Raw genomic sequence first — 22,947 nt, forward strand, 5'->3', positions numbered from 1 at the left:
GATGACCTCTGGGGTCCCTTCCAACCTTAAGCATTCTATGATTCTATAAATAACATCTGCGATAGCAGTGGGTTTGGGGCCTGCTCTGCCTTTTGGAGGGAACGTGGCTCCTTATGGATGCCCAGCAGATTTTACCCTGCCCCAAATTCCAGATGAAATGGAACAGACATAATGTGGTAGGAACTTGACATAGGAATTCGGAGTCAGCATCTACTTCCAATCCCTCTTTACTATAATTTGATGTTTACAGGAAGATATATGTTATCAAAATGATGCAGARATAATATGATTTTTAACTGAAAAAAAAATCTTCTACTAAAATATAAGGAATGGAGGGGTTAGATGGAGGTTAATGTTTCCATATTTACAGAAAAAAAGGTGATAGTTACCTCATTAAGCCATCTTTACTGTTGATTAAAATAGATATTTTTATTTCTTAGTTTTCCTGTCATTACTTATAAAAACTAATGCTAAAGTAATGGAGCTGTTGCAACGGCTGTGAAAGGGAATGATTAACTCCTGAGTTACTAGGACCCTGGTAAGTCCGATAGAATGCAACGTTAAGAAGGATATCTAAAGATACGCACTAGTAAAGTTTTACTGTTTGATTTTTAATCTTGGAAAAATTGTTCTAAAAAGAAAAAATACTGCCTGATTACATTTTACAAAATAACAACCATTAAAATAGAAATCTACCCTGCTCAGACCTCGTTTCAAAAAGAAGCTTCTCCTGCACTGGGGGAGAGCAGGTGGCCTCTGAGCCACGTCGTGTCCCCGGGGCTGGGCCAATAGGCCTGGTGTGCAGGGTTGGGAGACCTGTTTGCACTGCCCAAGCAAACCTGCTCTGYGTGCAATATACAGGTATCTTCACAGCTTGTTGTAGTTATAACTTGAAACCGAATACGAATCTTTGTAGAGCTGCAGCTCGCGGAGAAGTTCGAGCACGTTTGTTTCATTGGTGGTTGCTGAGGAGTGCTTGAAGCGCTGCAGTTCCACAGGAGCCCGGTTGCATTGACTTCCAAGAGGATCTCCTTGCTTGTTCAACTGGTTTAGGATTTGTAATCTGGAAATTAACAGCTCTTGCACAATGAGGCTTTATTTAGTTCCAAGTTCTTGATGGAAACAAACCATCGCGACTAAAATGTTCCGATATGAAATTGGTTTAAGAAATGAGGTTTCAAGAATACTTGTCATACTGGGTGTGCAGGGTGCTGACCTTTCAAAAATTAGCCAAACATTTCTTTAGTGTTTTCTTTACTCTCAATTTCATTTTGATAAAAACCAAAATATTTGATAAATCTTTTCCAACTGTATTGCAATTTCAGCTTAGGTTATTTAGTGCTTGTATAGGCCAAAGCACAACCTGTGGGTTTATTTGCACCTTTCTCCTGCTTCCTCACCTTCTTGCAGTGGCACCTTGATTCCAAGGGACAGAGTTACCTCAAATGACTTGAAAATAACTGATTAGTTGGCATGTGCTGCAGTTAACTGTAAGTGTTAACAAATAAGGGATTACCCATCACCTTGACATCTTTAGATGTAGGGTCTAGTGACTTCTTATACAACTTGTATGCAAGTTCCAGACTATTGCATAATATGATTTTACAGCACGGTTTATATATTTTTCATATAATATATATGTATGTGGTGTGAGTGTGCATATATACGTGTCTGTTGTGTTTTGCTTCTAGCACATGCTCTCCAATCCACAATGCTGACTTATTCTGAACTCTGGACCTTAATTTAAAAGCCCTTCCGTGACTCCTCTTGTCATAGAAATGATCATTTTCTTTGACTGACTTAACTACCTACAGGTTTTATTTCATACAGTTACTTTTTAAGTGTGTCAGAAATCRTAGGTTTTGGTTTTATTTACTGTATCTCAATGGTTTTGCATTTTATTGCCTATATTTTAGTGCCTGTTTTGCATGTATCATGTCCAAATTGATCCTATTTGTAAAAATAGGGACCCTTTATCATGGTCAATAACACTTCAACCTAAGAAGCAGTTTTTCTGGTTTACTGCCCTTCTTTTTGGAAACACTTTGGTTACAATTGATTCTGTTCTACCTTCTCTGCTCTGAGTCGGTCACATCTGCTTGTGGCTTGTAAATCAAGCACCTTGGGCTAAAATCAGCCAAATCTACGCCTGAAGAGTGTAGAAAACATGTCATTCATTGCTACTTATCCTTAGGATTTTTCACCTGGCCMACCTGGTGTAGGTAGGACAAATATATACATATATGGGGTATGTCTGTAAGTGCGGTTTATCTTTTYGAAGCTGTTTTTATTACCTAGGATTGTAGAGAAGTGTATGTTTTGGAAAACTAAGTTTTGTAATAAATAGTGTTGGTAGTGGAAGTTGKGACGTAATATTATAGACCTGATTGAAGGTAGCCCTTAAAAGGAAGGAGAATCATGCCTTGATTATATGCCTTGATGATAAATACTTGAGCAGTATTTATCTAGTGGGCTGTTTTCATTAACCTCAATATGGCAAACGAAGCTTGGAAAACTTGCTTTCAAAAGAGCTATATTTTCAGGAGAAATGTATTTTGCCCTTTAAAATATGGAAAAGTGGATTAAATGCATGCTAATTTTGAGTTCTCCATGAATTTGACTTCTGATCTGAGGTTGTGTCTGTATCTCTATTCTGCATTCTTCGAGGCTGGCTTACTATAATATTTTTCACTACTTCAGGCAGCAGATGCGCCTTGCCTATAGATTTGTGTCAATGTTGATGCCCCGTATACTAAATACGTCCCCTATATAGTGCTCTGTTGACACTGTTCTCTGCTGCTTAGTTTCAGACAACAAAGTCATCACATACGCTGCAGTGTGGAGGATGCCGAAGGAATTGGAATCAGGCAGCCACGAATCCCCCGACGATCCATCAAGCAGCACTCAAGCCCTGGAGCTGCTCTGTCACCTTGACAACACAGCCCATGGCAATATGGCCTGGTAGGATTCTGCATATTTTATACTCCCAGAAAAAAGCCTAAAGGATGGACCTGTGCTGTGAGTCTTGTGCACATTTATATTGTACAGACCATGCTATCAGCTTTAAACTATTCTATCTAAAGAAATAGGACAAATTGGGTTTTTGGTCCCAGATGTTTCAGAGATTAAAAACATTTATTATAGTCCTGCAAACACATATGGAGCAACAGCCTGTGTGCTCTTGTAATGTTCTTCTCCCCACCTGCCCCATCTATTCTTTGCTGCAGAAAGGTATTATATTCAGCATTTCAATCTTTATATAGAATATAAATTGATATTACACTTTCATCTACTTTTTTTTTGTTTGCACTCAAATGATTTAGCAYAAGTGCAAGTGATTTATTCTTCAAGATAAGAAATCATTATATGGTGTCCATTTACCACTCTTTTCTGTTGGGTAAAAATAGACAAGGAGGACGTAGATGTCGCAAAGGGTATTTTGGAGGTGCTTTCCCTTCTGTTTAACACAAGGTGAAATTTGCTCGTTGTGTCTGAAAACTCTTTGCTTTGTGGGACACGTGTGTGTGACACATTCTGGCTGCTTCCTGAAGGAGCAGAGGCAGCGAAATGCTGACTCCCTCAGTTCAGCCGCTGCAGGGCTGCTCAGTGTCTGCTTGGGACCACCTGGTCCTGCCCCACCAGCGAGAGCGTTGGAATTGCAGGAGCATTTTCCACRGTGGTCTTGGGAATGTGTCTGTTGGAAAGGGGGAGAAAATGGTTGTGGAAGCTGTGCCATCCCATCACTGCGTCAAAGAATTACCATAATAGCAACACAGGTTTTCTCTAAATGAAGTGTGACATCTGTAGCGTGTGTGGAAGTATTTTGTTTACTGGCATCCCTAGCACAGATGATTCACAGTGTTCAGGGATATCTGTGWTGCAGTTGAGACTGGCCTGCAATTGAAAGATAAAAAGCAAAGGCTCTTTGAGATTTTCTGGCTGTGTGCTCAGGCAGCCAGTGTCTTTCTTAGTGCTTCACCTGCTCATGCTTGCCCTGTTTTCCCTGTTCTGTCTTATTTTTGTCCTCTCTGCTTTCTTTTCTTTAAGGTGCAACTTCCTCTTATGTTCTGCTCCCTTAGGAAAGCCTTAGAGTTAAGACATTTTATCAGGGACTTCCTGTATCTAGGAATATCTATCTAGTATATCTAATATGCCTAGTGTACTAGGAACAGTGATTTTTTTTTTCCTCCTTCAGTTCTTATATGCAGAGTATTGAGTTTTGTTCAGTTATTTATTTACCATTAAGAAAATCTCATAATGATTTTCCTTATTCTTATGTCATCACTTCTATGGAATGCTAAGTTTGAGTGGCATTTCATATTAAAAATGAGCATGGACAGATCAGTTAATATCACTTGTRTTCTGTGAGCCAAGATCAAAAGCCATTTCAAATCCATTGTGACTAAAATTCTAAACTTTCCTCACGTGTGTGTGAATGCTGTGTGCCGCCTCCTCCACAAACTTTGAAATATATTTGACCGAACATTTAAAGATGATCTCATGTCCAAGCTGCTACAGGGAGGTGAGTAGGAAAAGTCTTATTCAGCTCCATTTCATCTGCATTTCATGAGTTACTGTGTTTAAAAACAAGAATTATTGTATACATTGAGTTGCTAATGGTGTGTACTGCTGCTGAGCTTTGAATCTGGGGCTAAACCCAATTTTTACAGGAGGGAGGAAAGTGGGAAGCCTGAAGAACTTGGATTTTATGTAGCTGATATCAGTCTGAGACCAAAGAAGTAGAAAAGGGGTGGATATGGTTAGAGTGCTGGTGGACAGAGGAGATGACTCTGGTAAGCTTCTCTGCTAACCTAAGCTACATTTTCTTCTTGTATTGCACTAGATCAATCTTAAATATGGGYTACAAGTATTATCAAATCTAAAAGAAACTAGAAAGGAAGAAATTCTCTTTAAAAGTCCGTTGTAAGGGTTGGGAGGTTGTTRTCTCTGGAGGGTTATACCAGCACGTTTGAATTTACAAACAAAAGAGGTGCTAGGAATAGGTTATTTGCACAGGTATCTGGAAAAGATTGGGAGTGCATATGTATTGTTAAACCCACACTACTTCTTGTCAAAGGCTGCCAAGTTTCTTCCCAGGAGATGTCTAGTGAAGAACTTTGTTGTGTATCCAGGAGCAAAGTGGGACTCAAATTTACTTATCGCTACATTATATTATCCTTTAAAGTGGTGTTTTTGTTTTGTTTTCAAGTACAACTGGTAGTTAAAGCTATTAGATGAAAGTAGCCATCTTGCACAAAAACAAAATGGGTTTTGTTGCGAACAATAAGTGTTGGGAGTTTGTTCCAACTGTTCTAATGGAAAATATTTAGATATTTGATTTTTAGATACTTGGAAATGAGTGCCCTAGACACAGATGAATAGATATTTTTCCAAAAGTGAGGTCTGTTTTTTTCTATTCATTTTCTYTGGCTCTCAAAAAGGAAATAGCATCCTCCTAAAGAGGAGGTTGAGGGATATRGGGAGTAGCAAGCAAGTCTTAAGCTCAAGTGGGAAAAAGCCTTAAAATGCTGTTTTTAATGGCTTGAGCTCTTTCATACTGCATTCAGGTACCAGTTTCGTTTCCTTTCACGCTACTAGCAGCATTAATTCTTGTGTGGCACTACTCTGCTAGATTTCAGAATATGTGTTTTTTAAAATTCTGCCTTGGTTGAAAATATCCAAAGTATTTTAATGTTCTTAATGAAACAACCTTCAAATAACACTTTCAGGAAAATGTTAACTGTTACTTATGTCACTTAGTAGAGATGTGTAATTAATGCAATCTACTTGCATACAATTTTGTCTGCATTTGAAATAAATGAAACCTTTGTCTTATTTTAACGTTGTGCAGGTTTCCATACCATAAATATAATYGTGTATAGGGAGGCTCCTCTGAGCCTGTGTACAGGCTCCTTAGCATGTCAGGAGCGAGCGCCAGTTGCCTGCGGCACCCGATGACCTCCAGGTTCTTCAGTTTCCCCAGTCTGGAGCAGCTGAYAACTGAGGATGATTGTCCGTGTCACCGGCCTTGCAGCTTCTTCGCACAGTGCACAGAATTTCAGAGCTATCAGGAGATGCGTTTCGGTGGGGCTGATTAACTGCAGGCAGATTCAGAGAATTATCAGCACTTAAGGGTTTGTTCTAGACCTGTTTCGTTCCACGTGTTTGTATCTTCCATCACCTGTCTCTGATATTACACACATGCAGAAACATACTTTGTGTGTGTGTGTATATATGTATTTATAAAAGCTTACTGTATAATAAGTGTTTTGGTATATAGCTCCTTTTCAGTGTTATCACTTGCCCCTTTATAGTCTGCTCCCTTCTAAAATGTAACTATATTTTATACCTGAATTCTCTCTTGTCCCCAAAGTTTCTTTCCTATGCTGCCTAATGCCACAATCTGCAGCCTAATGGAAATCATAACCATGTTTAACAGCCTTTTACAAGTCAGTGCAATGTGGTTTTTTTGTGTCATGGTGCATTTGACAGCTCCTTAGGTTGGAGAGATGGTGCCGGGCCCCGGGAATGGTGCCGGGCCCCGGGAATGGTGCCAGGCCCATCTCGCAGCAGAGCCGCGCGTCCCTGCTGAGCTGCGGCCCTCAGCTCTGCGAGCTTCGTGCCCAGAGCTTGGTTTTCATTTATATTCTGGATCTTGCATTGCCTTGTAAACTAAAGTACAAACAAACAGCTTATAAAGCAGTTAGGGGAAACAATTATACTGATCGTGTGTGTCATCTATGTTGGCATCTGACGGTGCTTGTGGATAGTCCTCTTATCTAGGCTCTGTGCTGCTGGTGTCGCCTCAAGTTTGCCTTTGAAGAGGCTGAGGTGCTGTGCAGGCAGTGTCCTGAAGAACCCAGTTAACCTCCTGCATTTTTGAAAGCATGGCTTTTTTCAGGTAAGAGTCTAAAAATAAATGAAGTCATTCCTGATTTCTCTGGAATAAATATATGTAGGAGCAAAGTGGCAAAAATATCCTCATATTATTCTTAAGTATAAAGTTTCATCTCTAATATGGAAAGAAGTTAGGGAAACAACAAGCCCTCTCATCACCTCCCTCCATCTTAAGACCCTCCTAAAAAGAGTGGTCARCCTGAGAGGGAGAGCCTGGACACGGGAGCATGCTCCAACAGCACACGTGCCTTGTACCAAGGACTGTGATTAGTGCCGTCCTTGACTTTCCCATCCTGTCTTTGCCCAATTCATATCTTAGAATACAAAAAAAACCCATCCCTCACTGTGAAGCCTTTGAATAAGAATTTCAGGTTTCCTTCAGTTAATATAGTCTGAAGAGCCGTGCAGTAAGAAGTCAGGCACCCTGTAAAAATAACCTGTGTGTATAACTTGTGCACTTGACAAGTCTTTCAGATATTCACTCTGCAGAGTGTAGTTGACTGTCTGAAGTCTGAAGATTGTTAGTCAGAGCTTCCTTTATAGCAGTTTGGCCTTGCTGCTCTGTTTGGCACAGTGGGCATTGGTTTGCATGACATGTTCATGCACTGCACCCCCCAATAATTACTGTGCAGAGGGGGCTAAGCCGACTGCATGTCAGGCCAGAGATGTTCGATTCCTGCTTGTGGATGCAATGACTTGCTATGACAGCAGTGACAGCTTTGCCAGTACASCCAATATATGGACCCTGTGTCGTAGGCTTGCATTATTTTACACTTCTGTCTTAAGCAATTTTGAACATTAACAGAGATGCCAGCAGCCGAACAGATGCAAGCCTGAGGTGGGTAACGAATTGCAGAGATGTTCACCTAGTAGTCACCTCTTTAAATTAGCAGGAGCTTAATGGCAATTTAACAGATGTTTTTAGAAATGGATTTTTGGGACTCCCTACATAGAGTTCAGTATTTTGCTTCCATAGAACAAATTCACTGCTGTGCTTGCTCTTAGATTGTAAACTATTAGGGTATGTATACATCTCTTCATTGCTGAAATTGATTGGCTCTCTTTAGTAAGAATAACACCACTTCTGCTGTAAACTTGTTCAACAAGTCTAATACAGCAGCATTAGACACAAATGGGGTGAAGTAAATACAAATATTAATTGAGGCTAGTGCTTTTGTGTATTTCATTCTGCTTTTTATTTTTTAAAAAAGCTTTTGGCTTGCCAACACTGTAATGTGGGGCTCTAAGGAAAACTTCATTGTAGTGGAAATGCTGCTGCTGTTGTGCATCTGCCTCYAGGTCTTTTTAAAGATGATCACCATTACTGTATCATCATTTTATCATCAGTTATTCTAAATAAGAACTTCAGTCTCTCTAAAACGTCTATCATGCTTTTTTCTGCTTGGCAATGTTTTTCTACTTTTTCACRTTTTTTTTATTTGTTTAACTTTTAGTCATGACTACAGAGTACAGTTTGATTTCTTTAGAATGWTTTGAGTAACTTTCACTTAGATTATGCAACCTGAATCAACAGTACCACCACACCCATACAACAATTAACTTTCATGGGAGATAAATTAAATAGAAGCAAAATGGGCATTTCACAAGGGCAGGCTGTATGTGCTGGAGACCTTTTCATTCTAAGGTATGTCAGCTGGGTTGTAATTGGCTCTAATTAGTGCACTCTATTCAGCTATAAAAAGTCATTGCTCTCCAGTTCCATGACGCTCAAAGATATGAAATTGCTTTGAAAACATCAAAGAAGGTGCTTCCGGTCTAGCCTTTACGGCTGAAAATCCAGTGATCAGTTTAAGGAAGGGGCAAACACATCACTAGGAATAAGGAATATTGACCGGTTGGGTTGGAACTCTTCAGAATTAATTGGTCAAACCAGATTTCATGCCTTTGATTTCATACTATATGTATGTGTTGCAACAGAAAATGTCACAAAAAATGGACTTTTAGCAATATGTTTGAGGAATAATGTAATATTAAGAAATTATAAATCTTGTTCAGAAGCAACTTGAATATTCTTCAGGTAGCCACTCAATACAGATTCTGGTGTCTTTTGATTTCACTTTGTGATACTGGAGTTTGGCAGTAGGAATGTGATTGAATGTGAATTATAATGCATAAACATTTTATTGTGTTTTGTGTGTTCATAGAGRTTTTTCATCTTTTTCAAGGATACAATGGAGCTTTCTGGGGCAGAGCTCTATAAATATTATATATATATATAATATATATAAAAATATATTACAGTGGCAGCTGCTTACTTGTAATTATTATAAGCAAAATGGTAGTTGAACCTGTAACTGAAACCACTTGATCATTTTTATTACCAAGATTTGTTTTCAGTTGCTCATAAGTTTCCAAGCTTGTAGCACACAACTTYTAACAAGAAACACTTCTGAAAATAAGACTGGCAACAATATAGGCATAACAATTCACTTTAGAACAAATCATCCTCATTCTAGTTCCATGTGCTTCTTGGAACACGTTATTTATAAATATTATGACTAAATTAAGTGGGTTTTGTCCTAATATGAGAAAGGCCATTAAGAATGGTCTTCTGCAAGCAGCTTCCTTGAACTTGCAATGTAGTAAGGATGCTGGTCATAGGTCCAGCACAACATAGATGCGGAAACTAGCCCCTCCTTTGATCTGCCCTAGGGAAAAGTTTGGTGGCAAGGAACTAGCAATACAGCCATAATGGCAACTTGGGCTTTTTTTAATGTGTTCYGTGTAAAATTTTTTTGCATAGTCCTACCTATTGCCTGCGGGTATCTTGGCCTCTCTGTAGTAGGAAATGTGCAGTCATATGTACATTCAAGTAGTTCTCTTGCCAGCAATGTGGAGCTAAAAGGAATTAAAATGTTCCTTTGTGGGAGGAGAGAAGTGGATTTTGACTGGAGGATCTCAACTGATACTAACTAAGGTTGTATTTCATTTATGGTGCACAAACTACTTGTTACCTTCTGTATCCTTTCTTTCTTTCCTTGTGTTTTTTTTTTTTTTTTTGGTTGTTTGTTTCAGTATAAGGTAGAATGAAGGAGTACCGTAAGGCCGACCAGATCAAGGATTAGGTCACTGACTTAAGGTCATAGGAGCAATGCAAATTTGTGGATAAAATATAAATGTGTGTCGAGTTCAGTCACAAGTTAGGGAGGCAGCTAGTGGCAGCTGAATATTGCGCTCACTTTCCCCAGGCTGTGTGTACATCTGTTTCATCTCTTCAACCCCAGAGTTTGAAGTGATTCAAGCAAAGATGAGCAGAACCAGAACCCTTATATCTGGTGATGGACTCCTGACAAACCTTGAGATATCTTTTCATGTATGCACAAAGGATGAGAATGGTATTTCAAATACCACTGACATGTTGCTTTTGAGTAACTTAAGCTTTTGTCTAGGGAAGAGAGGAACGTTGCCACTGGTACTAAATTAGTGTTCTCTGCACTTGGCTATATTGTGTTGTTACAAGKTAATTAGGAAGTTGTATAATTTTATTTTTGAGAAGTGTGGGATATGGAAGACTGTTTTTTTATTTAATAGCAAATGTTGGTTGTTTAACCTTACTGTCTTCTCAGCAAATGTTTTAGGAATATGGTATATACTTAGCTGTGCTGCTACCAGCTAGACTATACTTCCTTGCATAGACAGGAATAGAGGTAATCACTGATTTTATTTATTTTACTCCTTCATATATAGCACAAAAGTGTGAGTCATAGGCAGAAAAAGTATGTTGCTTGCCATACCCATGATGGGCAGTTGCTAAATTTCAAGAAGTTACATCTAACATCTGAGGTTTACATTTCTGTTGTTATGTCTTCAAAAGGATGCACAAAATCACATGTCAAAGAACATTAAGATTTCAACTTGAGGAATTTATATAGGAAGAATTCACATAGCAGGTGTTTGTCAGAAGATCTTTTTTCTAATCGTTTCATACATATGTGCAATGATTTGTGTTAGTGACATTACTGCACTTCCTATGCATGCTCACTGCCTCATGTAGAATATAGAATGCAAGACAAATGAAGCAGAGGATTTCGGAAAGCTCTTGTACCACTAGGGAGCATCTGGAGAAGCTGAATTGTGTTCCCTTTGCTGACAGGTGTAGTTTGGAATGTCAAAGGGCTCTCAAGAAACGTGCTAAAGCTAACTAAATGTTTGCATAAAAAAGCGTATTTTTAGTGTAACAGCTTAATAGTAACTGACTCTGCAGTAATGTTCATACGTAAAAATATGTAAAACTTGCTAGATTGCTACTTTATGGCAGATTTTGCACTTGAAACATGGCACCAATTTCTGTTGGAAAAAACCAAAAAGAAAATGATTCAATGTGCTTGGAAACASGGTAAGATTTAAGTAACTTCCCACCACAAATTCTATTTGTTTTAATGATGGTTTGTTTGCCTTTTTCTGTTTTTGTTTTACAGTGTTATGTGGGAACCAATGGGAGATGGTAAAAAAATTATTTCACTGGCTGATAATAACATATTATTGTGGGATTTGCAAGAAAGCTCAACCAAAGCTGTGGTAAGAAAAAAATGTTAACAAATGATTATGCACTTCAATGTAGTATAAGTCGCAACATTCCCAATGTAAAATTAGTTTGTATTTTRACTCCTTCCTTGAAGTTTCTTCCTTAAAAATGTGGTTAATAGAGATTTTGACTTGAAGCACTCACATTCAATGCAGTTCTCATTTCCCCCACCCATGTTCAAAGAAGGTAACTTCTATTTTCTTTCCTCCTAGTTACCCTGTGGATTCTAGAGCAAATAATCTAAAGTAAAGTAATGATAACTTGATCAGTATGGGCTAGGGGAAACCATAGATCAATGAAGTAGAAGGTTATCTAATTCAGGTAATGATTAATGGTCTATAAAATATTCCTGGCTTGTCTAAAAAGTGTTATTCTCTATTCTAGTATATTAAACTGTACCGGTCTCACATCCCTGTACTTAAATTAAAATCTTTTGGTGAATGCATAAAACAAAGTTTTCTGCTTGCTGTATCCTGCTTTGAATGCTCAGTATTAAATTAATTTACTGCCTTACTATATGTTTAGATAAATTTAGTAATGAGTTAAAATATCTTCTTTGATATTCAGTATTATAAATAATAGGGTGCCATCAGTACAGATTTCAATCTGATTGTTACGTTTTATAGATAATCAACAAAAGTTGACTCAAGTACATTGGATCCTATATAGGAATCCTCACATGGTTCTGCATAGAGTTATTTCTTTGTGTTTGTCCTTAGAAGTGGAGACTGGTGTCGTCATCGTTATTATTTGGTTGGATTCTTGAATTAACTCTTAACCTTGAGTTGGTGCTAGTTTCTCAGGTGTTTCAGGATCAGATTTTTCAACTAGCTGTTTCTTGGAGTCAAAACTCCCTAAACTTCCTGTGATACCTGTGGTACTGTGTCTAAATAGAGCCTGAAGTTGTTATTAGTTTGCTTAATGTCAATGCTGACGTACAAAGACAGACCTTCTGACTAAACTCAAATGTAAAAAGGAAGCCTAAAGGGGTCAGGTGCCCAGGGGGAGTATAGAGATTTTACCAAGCGCTCAAGCTTGGCTTTCCTAATCCCATCCCTATCTGGAAGGGAATCTGGGGAGGTTTGGGGAGGGCAACAAGAAAAGGCTTCTAAAACACAGGCCTGTTGCCGAGTGGAGTACAGGCCCTCTGCTCTCAGAGGACATGGAAGAGGCTTCAGTACCTCCAGGCCTCTTGTATTTCCTGGTGTGATTGACCTTCGGGAATGCCCGTGCCCCGAGGCCTGAAGGGAAGGCCTTGTCCTCCATGGAAGAGGACCAGGCCATAGTGCTGGTGAAGGTTTCCTGAGCACTGGAAAAGAACAATTGTCAGCCTTATCCTTTAAAAGGGCRGGTGGTCCATGGCCCACAGGCTTACCTTGGTCCCTGGGAAGGGTCTCGTGTTGGTGCTTTCGCCACCTGCTTGTACTACTCATTCTGGTCTCTGACAAAGTTTAGTAATTCTGCCATTCCTTTGCTTCATGACCTCCAGCTCTAGCTAGATAGTTTACATTATAAGAATGATTTTACTGGTCTGAAGCTATGGTCCATCCAGACATTTAAAACGATGACCATAGTAGGCTCCAAAGGAAGCGTTCAGAGCAAATATATTGGATACTCCAGTAGTGTGTGTTAAGGCTTCCGTCTATCCTTTCTCCTTCCAGTCTGGTCATTGTGAGAGCAAAATTTGAAGCATACAAGTAGGATCTCAGTTCTTACTGATATTTTATTAGAATGAATTGCACTAATTGATGCTTTCATATGCAAACATATGAACGTGTATAAATCAGTCCTTTAAAACTGTGATAGATTTTCTTTTCATATTTCAGATATTTTGCTGTTGTAAAAACCATCCTTGAGGATGAAGACTGCATACAGTTCTGTCCTCATCACGTGACATTTGCTTTAATTTTTCAGAACCTCTTCTTTTGCTTTCAAATAATTGTCCCCGTGCAGTTCTGGTGTATTAGGAGCCTACATTTTTTTTATTGTTGTTCCTGTATCAACAGCTTTAGGCACTGATCCACTAAAGCACTTAAGCACTTATGCACAGTGTCAAATCCAGCCGTAATCTGTTAACCACTTCACACTGCTCAAGGTTCATTTTAGTCCTGCCCTTTTTTCTAAAGTCAGAGTGTGAATCTTTGCCCAATGCAACAGAGTTGTCTAAGAACAAGCAGCAGATCACTTTTATTTATAAACTTTTTTCATAGGATAAATCACATATTTATTCAAAAAAAAAAAGGGGGGGGGGAAAGGAAAATAAATCATTGTGATATTAACCAGGGATTCCCTTGCAGATGCGTGTGCTCATTTCCTGGGCAGCACAAGTCCAAACACTTGTGTGAGATGAGAGCCTGAGTTGTGCTGCTGTCCTGTTTCACTTTCTTCCTGTCAATTCATCTAAAAAAAGCAGAAAGAAGAGTTCAAGCTAAAAAGAAAGCCCACCTTCATCTTTTTGCATTTAGGCATAAATTAAAACTGTGGCTAACTTTCTTTTTTTGAGCTTGTATTTATCATTCTAAATTAGCAGCTTTGTTTCCTATGAATTCCTTTCTTGCATCTCTTAAGTTTAAGTTACCTCTTGTCCATAAGGATACCTTCTTATGCAAGACTCTTTCTGCTTTAACTGCCTTTGAATACAGTGCAGTTTCTTTCTGAGTGTAATGTTGGGGGTTTRACTTGACTAACTAAAGTCTCAGGAATTCACTGGGAGTATTTGGCCATCCATGTGAGAGGCCACTGTGTAATCCTACAAGGGCTCCAGGATTGCAGGGGAAGWGCAGGATGACTTGGCAGATGTTACATGCGTCCTGTTCTTCCCAGGTGTTTGTTTTTTTTTTTTAAAAAAAGTATATGTTATGATCTCACTGTTTTATCTGAACTCACATCTTTTATCTGAAAAGAATTAACTTTTTTGTAATAGTTTATTTGATTAAGAAGTGTCTCTCTTTTTTCAGTTTACGATGCTGGAGAAAATATCACCTCCTGTTTACAAAGGTGTTTTCCCTAAGTTATATTTTGGGAGTGATGCTCTGTCTCAGGAACAGATTTTGGAAGAGGCTSTTTGTACTCTTTTCCTGACAGTATTAAGATTTCCTTCCTCTCCTACACAAAGCTTTATCTAAGCTTTGTCTGGCCAAGGTTGCCAACTAAAGAAACTTAAGTCTATTTTTTGAGGTGATCCGTTCAAGTTCTGCACGTTCTTTCGTGTCTGAAATGTAGCATGTGTCAAAAGCCAGAACAGTGCAGTTTGTTTTACTATCTTGAGTCCRGAAGATGTGGCCTACAAAATATTTCTCACTGTATTGATAACCTGCACGTTGTAGAAAGGTTTTCAGAYGCTATTTGTACTTGAGAAAGAATAATGCCAGAGGAGCAGATTTAGTCCCAGTGTYGTATCATTCGGTGAGATACGACCTTATTTTGCAGAATCTCTTATATTCTTAAAAAGTAGACCCTTCAGAAAGGTTTTGGAAAACTTCACGTCTTAAGCAGCATAAACATCAGTGATGGAAAAGCTGGAATATGTGAATTGCTAATCTGCTAAGTAAAAAAGATATTCATAGTGGAATTGTAACGATTTAGCAAGATAAAGAAGCAGGCGTGGAAGTTGGATGCAAATATATTTAAGCAGAGTSTTTGGCTTGTCAGCATATTCTTCTGTTGGTGTTAGTTAAATTTTATGCAAGTGTTCTGTGTGTTTAGCCTTTACTTCATCTATCAAAGTTGAGTATTTCTGCTGAGAGTACTGAATGTTTTCCTGAAACTTGTCAGTGCGGTTATTTGCCAGAATAATTTCTGATGTGGAAAGATGGGGAAGAGGAGACAAGTGTTCCTGAGAGAATCCGTGGTGTCATCTGCTAGGGTGTGAAATGCATCTCAGGGAAACGTTTCAAATATGAAATAAAACATTTAAAATGTGAACTATGTAAAAACTTTTTTTTCAAGGTGACCCAGAGTGTCTRTCATCTGTCTTGCCTCTTGGAAAGTGTATAAATTTTAGTTCCATTTAAAATGGAAATGTTTTGGGTTTTTCCCCATTCCCCGTATGAAACTTTCAATTTCAGTAAGTCACATAACTAAAACTAATTTACAGTGCCTGCTGTTTTGTTTTTTTCTTCATGTTCACATGGACTTGGAGGGCAGCTTGCCTTCCAGCTTCAAACCAGTTCAYTTATAACTGCCTTTTGTTATTTCTGTGGAGCTCCTTGCTCGTGACTTGCCTCTCTGTTCAGGCCTTGTTTTGGAAATGAAGCCTTTTGTTCTGACAGGCTTCAGATTTGTGATCTAGGGCCTGCTGTTAAATCAATAGTCACGGGTGTGGTGGCCTCCCCCCACTCCATAGGGCTGCAGTACCTTTCATTGAAGACCATTTGACACTAGAATTCTGTTCTTGAGGATGAAAATCAGCATTTGGACCTGTAAAGAAGACTTGCTCTGTGGGTCTTTTAAGAGTGTTTATGAAACTAAGTGGATTTGTTGTTTGTCTGTTGGAGACAGCTACTAATTTCTGCCATCAATCCCCATTTTCTATCTAATATTTGTACAAATGACCTGAATTGTAGTTTTGGCTAAGAAGAGCCCCAGTACTTCTAACATKTCTGAACATGTTATACTTGGAAAGTAGAGATGTGCTTTTTTTCTTCAATAAATGTCTTGTTTCTATTCTTTTATCCTAGTATTTTGATAATATCTCACAGGTGAAGCAGTAGGTCACAGGCCAATTTTGTTTTCACTACAACTACAACTTTAATTTATATTTACACTTGGAAATATCACTGGCTTTATCCTGTCTTGTTCAGCTCTCCAGTTCTACCACCTTGGAAGGGAAGGGCCAATTAAAATTTACATCAGGACGATGGAGTCCTCACCACAATTGCACGCAGATTGCAACAGCCAACGACACTGTTATTCGAGGATGGGATACACGAACCATGAGGTAAAAAAAATTCAATCTTTTCCCTTTTTTTAATTTTAAAAAATAATTTAAATTAATTTTAAAAAATGTTTTTAAAAGTCAGGAATGCCCCTATCCTATGGAAATGGATTTTCATTGCTCCTAATATTTTGTTGATAGTTGAAATGTGGCAAAGCTATTGCTCGTGAAGGGAAGAGTATGGCTTTCATAGCTGGTGTATTCACAATTTAGTAAAAGATTTTCTCTATTCTTCCCCTCAGTTTTAACTCTAAATTTGTACATGAAGTTTTGYTGAACTGTGTGCTAGTCCCAAGGTGATTAGTTCAATACATAGGCATTACCTGGTGAAGCTGTTTTGTAGCTCAACCTGAAAGTTGGTGTTTAAGATCTGTCCTAACTGTGCTACGAAACATCTGAATAGCGTAGTGTTTAAAGGTAACTTTAATCTGGAGTAATTCCTCAGGATAACTTCACTCCTTCACGGTGTGATTTGGAACAAGCGATGTGCAGTGTTAAAGACGGTGACACACTCATTTCACCTGTCAAAATGGGACCAAAACAATTAAAGCTCAGTATGTACCAAGCAAGGTGCCTTCTGCCTGCTTAGCTGTGCTTTTGATAAGCCAAGGAGTGATGTTGTGCACATCTGTTTCCATGGCTACTACAGCCTGTGCAAGGTTCTTTCAGATACCCTCTATCCCCTTAGCACAGAGTCATTCATCACCAAACCCAGGAGGAGACCAGTGTCTCCTCATAACTTTGGGTACCTTAAAGGGCTGTGACTTGAAACTTACTTCTGTGACTCCTGCCAGCATGAGAGTGTAGGAATAAATCCCTGTGCTTGCCAGCCAGGTGCATTTCTGCTAAAAAGGTTTAATTTATTAAACAAAAGCTTAAATACAAATATAGTCATTTAAAAGTCACTTGTGTCCCTGTCACCTGTTTCGGTCAGTGAAAGGATATGTAAAATTCTAATTTTACACACAAACACACGCATGTATGCGTGTGTGTATGTGCCTGTCAAAGACTGTTTTAAATGAAGCACAAAAAAGGAAGTCAAAGGAGAAAGCTTTTTCTTTCAGCTTCCTTTCTATGTTATTTTTATTGTTGTCCTATTTTAGCATGTAGTAAGCAGACCTGAAGATTAAAGCTGTCTTTCTAAGTAGAAAATATCAAATACTTGGATTTTTTTTGCATATAAGTCTGTTAAATACTCTGTCCCTTTAAAAAGTACCTCATTATTGTGTTAAATGAATTCTCACAGTAACACGTATAAAAGCTGCCAGGTAAACGTGGTTTGGTTAAAAGAAATAACCCCCCACTGTTCTAATTAATTTGAGTGAATCTCTGATTAGATAGCTCTTGAAATAATGTAGGAGCAGTAGGCTATGCCCAAGAGTTGTTTGCAGCATTCTTGAAAAATACATGATAAAAATAAGCCTAGTCTGCAACTGTAACGTGTCTGGAATGATGCAACTGTCTGATAAGGACAAGTTAGGCTGGAGATAGGAGTTTAAAATCATGGCAATATAAACCACAGCAGGGTAAGTAGGAAAAATGAGAGAAAGAAGCCAAGGTCAAAAAAAAACCTGCAAGAGCAAAGAATCAAAAAGGGGAGATACTGAAGAAGTAGCCAGAATAGAAACATGAGGGTGTGGGTATGAAAGCTATAGGATAAATGGAATATGTGGTATTGAATGTGGCAAACAGAGGGAGGAAAGAAGCGGGGGTGGGTTGTGGTAAAGGCTGCCAGCCTAGGGAGCAATCATTAGTAAAGTGAATCAGGAAAGTGCTTGTAAAGCAGGGAGGACAGAAACGAGGCTGGGTGGATTCTGAGAGAGAATTRTATCGGGGAAATACAGGCTTCAAACATGAAAATGAAAATCTGGAGGGAAAAGGACATGAGAAGGCGGAACAGTGTTTGGAGAAAAGGTTGGCGTGTGCTCTGACCTTAATACGTGTCCTAAGTGGGAGTTCAGTGTAGGAAATATTGCTCTCTGGTGAGATGATGGAGTGGAGGGAAGCAGAAGGTTCGTATCTGGGAAGGAGAGGGATCGAGTGGTCAGAGAAGGCCGTTTGAGTTGGGATGGGGCTTGGAAGGGGAGYGTGGCTGTTGGGAGCACCTGTGGGTGGCCTTTCTCCCTAGCCCCTGGCRAAGGGCTCTGCGAGCAAAGGGAAGGGTCTTGGGGGGAGATGCTCTCCTGCTATGAGTGTGTCTCGGGTTTTTGAGGTCTTCCCGTAAAGGCCTTCCAGGAAGCTAAAAGGAAATGCAAAGTTCAGGCCCCCAGACAGCCAGTAGAAAGGCATTCCTGGCTGAAATCCTTAATCTGTCTGATTGAGGCAAGAGTCTCCAAGATGGATATCAAGGTGAAAGCCTCTACTCTGAGTAACTGCTGCAGTTGCTGGTGTAGTGGGTAGTGTAGGGCTGGTGCACTCTGTATTGCTCCTTATGGGGCTGTTTTGCTTTGTAAATATTATTATTTGTAGTAATTAACTACCAATAGCAAGAGAATTCTCTCCCAGGACTTGACTAGTGAATCTCTGTGATCCAAAAAGTTTTGGGTTCAGCCAGTCAAGAAAGAAAAAGCAAAACATTTTTCACTGGCAGCACTAAGACTAGTTTTACTATCATTATGTCCTAGTGAAGTTTGTAGGAGAGTGTCAAAACCAGACAGAGCTTTGGTAGATACTGACTTTGTAAGTGGGTATGGGAACAAATGCTGTCATTTCATAAAGCCAGTGGTAAGACTGTGTGCTCGTCAGATGTTTTTCCTGAGTAAATTGGTGATAGCAGAGACAAAACTTAGTAGGGGGGAAACTAGTGAGTCACTGATGGAACAACCCTGTGGTGCCAGACTTGTTACTGCACCTATTTCCTGAGTGGTCCAAATGGCTGAGTATGGGTGTGACCAAATAGTTTAAGGGTCACCGGTAAATTAATGGTAAATGTCACAGTCTAAGAAGATGGGTTCAAAATAAAGCAATAATAAAAAGCAGTTCTTGATTTCTATTGTCTCATACCTCAGCTTTTCATATAGGTAGAGCTCAATCTCATATATAGGGAATTGATCCAACTACTTAGGTTTAGAGGAGCAGTTATCAAAAAATATTGCATGTTTGATAGACGTGTGTGAGAATCGTGTGGATCTCCTGTTTGTTTTCAGCTCTAAATGCTTCCAGCACAAACAGGTAAAGAGCAAAGCTTGGAAGCAAACCGAGGGACCTGTGTGAGTGTCTGCTGTGAACGGCTGGGCTTTCCCCACACTAAATGCTGGCAATGGGAGCTCTCGGTTTGCTGGTGCTGAAGGAATTATACAAGTTTCCAGGGAAACAGTCTTGTCAGCTGAGTGCAGTTAGCTTTTTATAGGCCATTTAATTCCTGTAATGTGTTTTACAGGCAGATATATTGCATAGAAAATGCCCATGGACAGCTGGTCCGAGACCTAGACTTCAATCCCAATAAGCAGTACTACCTGGCTAGCTGCGGCGATGACTTCAAGGCGAAATTCTGGGACACGAGGAATGTCACRGAGCCGGTGAAGTCGCTGGATGAGCATTTGCACTGGTAGAACAAATGACCCGYGTGCTGTTTTGTGGGGGGGATGGTTTGTGTAACTTATTCAGCTCATTGTTTTGCTGCTTAGGAACAGTGCAAATTAGCTGYGTTTGCACTATTGTGAATGATTTTTCTGCATAGAAGAGTGCTTTGGATGTTTCTTGWGCGAATATGGATGTTTCTTGTGAGATTGCAAATGAAGATTACAGACAAGACTGATGAGAAATGAGTGTTAAAAGTACTGGGAGATAGAGTAGAGAACAGGTGGGATGTACCTGTGTTTGCCCAACTTGAACCTCTTCTGCCATAAGTCAAAAAGCTCTTGAGTTCTTTTGGTGGTGGAACCAAATATGGAACTGCCCTCTGTCCCCGTCCCATAGAGCACTGGGGATGCTGGACAAGGCAGCCCCTGCTTTCATCGTGCTCCTCGCATCCCCTAGGCACAAATGTGCTATTGAGATGTTTGATTTTCTAAGTTAATACTGAGAACCTGTGGCTGACACCCTGAGAATACCTTGTGTGGTGTTTGCAGACTTCCATGGTTAGGAAAAGATGAGCAGCTCACATTTGATACAGTTTGAGTTGGAGTAATTCTTGCAAAAGAATTGCAAAAAAAGAAATCTGGACCCTGAAGCAAGTTTGAATAGTGTGGAGATGTCAGTTAACAGAAGCAGCTCTTAACAGAACACTCTTTTTTTTGAGATAATTAAAATAAAACAAGGACTGAGAGACATTTAGTATTAAGATGTAAAATGTAAAAATTGAAGAGAAATATAATCCTACTTTTGTTTTAGGATCTATTGTGATTTTTAACTCTAAGGATGTTTTGAGGTTTTGTTTCTACCTCAAGCTTCTAYTTACTTCTAATCCATATTTGGCTTTGGGGGGACTTTTATATTTAGAACTTAAATATTCATCTGACGTATTAAACAATGAACTGACACATGCCCTCAAGGAATGATATCGCTCAGTGGTGGCTTTTGTTTTTGAGTTTTTTTCCTCAAAACTTATTTGTTGTTTTCTAGAAATACCCCATAGAAAATCAAATGACATCAAGGCTTAAAATTCCAAAGAAGATGGAAAAAGCCAGTTTTTGGACTGAGGCATGTCACTTCTAAGTGTATTTATCACATTTAAATTGCAGATGAATTTTAGCCATGTTATTTAAAGTCAAGTCATTTAAGAAGCGTCACAGTGTGACCTGCCAAGAATCACCACTTKGTTTGGGGTTTATTTTTACCCAATTCCTCTTGCAGGGTCTGGAGCGTCCGATACAATCATTCCCACGACCAGCTGATCCTGACAGCAAGCAGCGACAGCCGAGTTATACTCTCCAACATGGTATCCATTTCTTCTGAACCGTTTGGRCATATGGTAGATGACGATGAACTAAGTGACCAAGAGGACCACCAACAGGAAGAGAAGTATGAAATTCCCWGGGTTTTATGCTAGTGTTGATAGTTTGTAGTTTCCTTTTAATGATTAACATGCTCTTCTTTACCAACTAGGATTTTTGTATACAGGCCTTTCAGGTATGTAGCTCTGAGTTCTGCTTTATACATTCTTCTTTACTCCTTTGTCTAAGCTCTTGCCTGTTAAAAGCTATTTGGCCCCAGCATCGTGTCTTCCTTGGCATCAGGGAGTGCCGAGACTGAGTCCTGATGTCACTTGTGTCGGTGAATAGGCTCACTCTGGAGGGAAGTTGGATCAGGTCACACACCTACACCTTGAGTCAGCCCGGTCATGAGAGCTGGAAATCAGATTTTGTAGTTTTTCTAGAAAACGTTATCACTGTAGTCATGATCTACAGTCAGACATACAAATTTATTAAGTAGTGTAAATTCTGCCYTTGACGTTTCTGCCTGCTCAAGAAATCAAGAACTCTTTAGACCTATTTTGACTAGGACAAAAGTCTGTTTGCAGCTCTCTTGGTAGAGGAAGATTTAACATCACTGCAGGCACTGGTTTATAAGCACCTTTCTCCTTGGGTGTGAGAGGATTGCACATTTGCATGTGTATTTTCTTTTTCAATAGAGACTTGACTAAGGTGGCAAAATAATTATTTCTCATCTTCCATTTTCTGTGCTTTTAATTTTTCATGGTAAAAAAGTATGTSTTTTCCCCTGTTCTTTATGAACGTGTACGTATGTACAAGGAGCTCTGTATGAGATATGGACTCAGGACACCTGCTCTCTTGACAGCCAGCTTATATGGAGATATTGAGCAGAGGTGCTCTGATTTTTCMCGTTACAAAATGAGCGTGATGATGCAGAAAGTCTTGTAAAATACCATGAGACCACTGGATTTTAATCTGTATTCTTCTAGTCTTTGCAGCTGTGAATATGTATGTGCTCCATGTCTGAGCTGGGCGACTGACTGAGAGAAATCTAGAAATCACAGGTTTATGCTACAGAATTGCCCAGCAGACTCGGTTAATTAAAACAGCTTAAATTGTTGCGTTGGAGAAGCCCATGTTTTGGGCTTGGCTTGGCTGGTTGGATGTTTTAGAAGCTCAGCCAAATCCAAGGAAGCAGCAGTTTTCCATTCCTAGGGTATTTTGCCTTTAAAAGGCTATGTAGCCTTTTCCCTAGTACATATATCTGCTGCATTGAGTAAAAATATATTTATATATATATCCTCAATTTATTTTACACATTAGGACAACTTTGAAAACTTGCTGTATTAAATATTTGTTTCCTTTATCTTTTAGGATAAACACTCAGGGCTAGATTTTTTTTTTTTATTTTTATTATTTGGAAGGAGGAGGATAATACTTATTAGCTGTATGAATGGCTAATTGTTGTATATATAACTTGTGTTCCAGTATAAAGAATTCTATCTTTTTAATAGAGGAAAAAGAAGTAGTGTTACCTGAGCTTATCTCCAATGATATCTTAAACTTGCAAAGTTCTGTCCTTCTGTGAAAGGCTAAGGGCATCCGCAGAGCTTCTCTTAGAGTCTGACATTGTGCTCTTGGGTCTTTATTTTGGGCTTTATTTTGAACATTGCAATATGTGTTGCTCTCTGCTG

General features: G+C 39.1%; 1 protein-coding gene across 1 annotated transcript in view; it reads left to right on the top strand.

The window, feature by feature from the left end:
- EIPR1 (EARP complex and GARP complex interacting protein 1) overlaps positions 1 to 22,947 on the top strand; it is a gene marked incomplete at its 5' end in the record, with an annotated part of 52,638 nt that overhangs the window by 24,291 nt on the left and 5,400 nt on the right. The window contains 6 exons of the mRNA XM_026037066.1: positions 2,805 to 2,961; positions 11,337 to 11,436; positions 16,246 to 16,382; positions 19,759 to 19,926; positions 21,174 to 21,341; positions 21,426 to 21,449. Coding sequence (XP_025892851.1) covers positions 2,805 to 2,961; positions 11,337 to 11,436; positions 16,246 to 16,382; positions 19,759 to 19,926; positions 21,174 to 21,341; positions 21,426 to 21,449 — 754 coding nt within the window. The remainder of the gene's footprint in view (positions 1 to 2,804; positions 2,962 to 11,336; positions 11,437 to 16,245; positions 16,383 to 19,758; positions 19,927 to 21,173; positions 21,342 to 21,425; positions 21,450 to 22,947) is intronic.

This window comes from Nothoprocta perdicaria, unplaced genomic scaffold (assembly GCF_003342845.1).
Source record: "Nothoprocta perdicaria isolate Ctin4 unplaced genomic scaffold, notPer1 scaffold_19, whole genome shotgun sequence".
NCBI classification, from domain to species: Eukaryota; Metazoa; Chordata; class Aves; order Tinamiformes; family Tinamidae; genus Nothoprocta; species Nothoprocta perdicaria.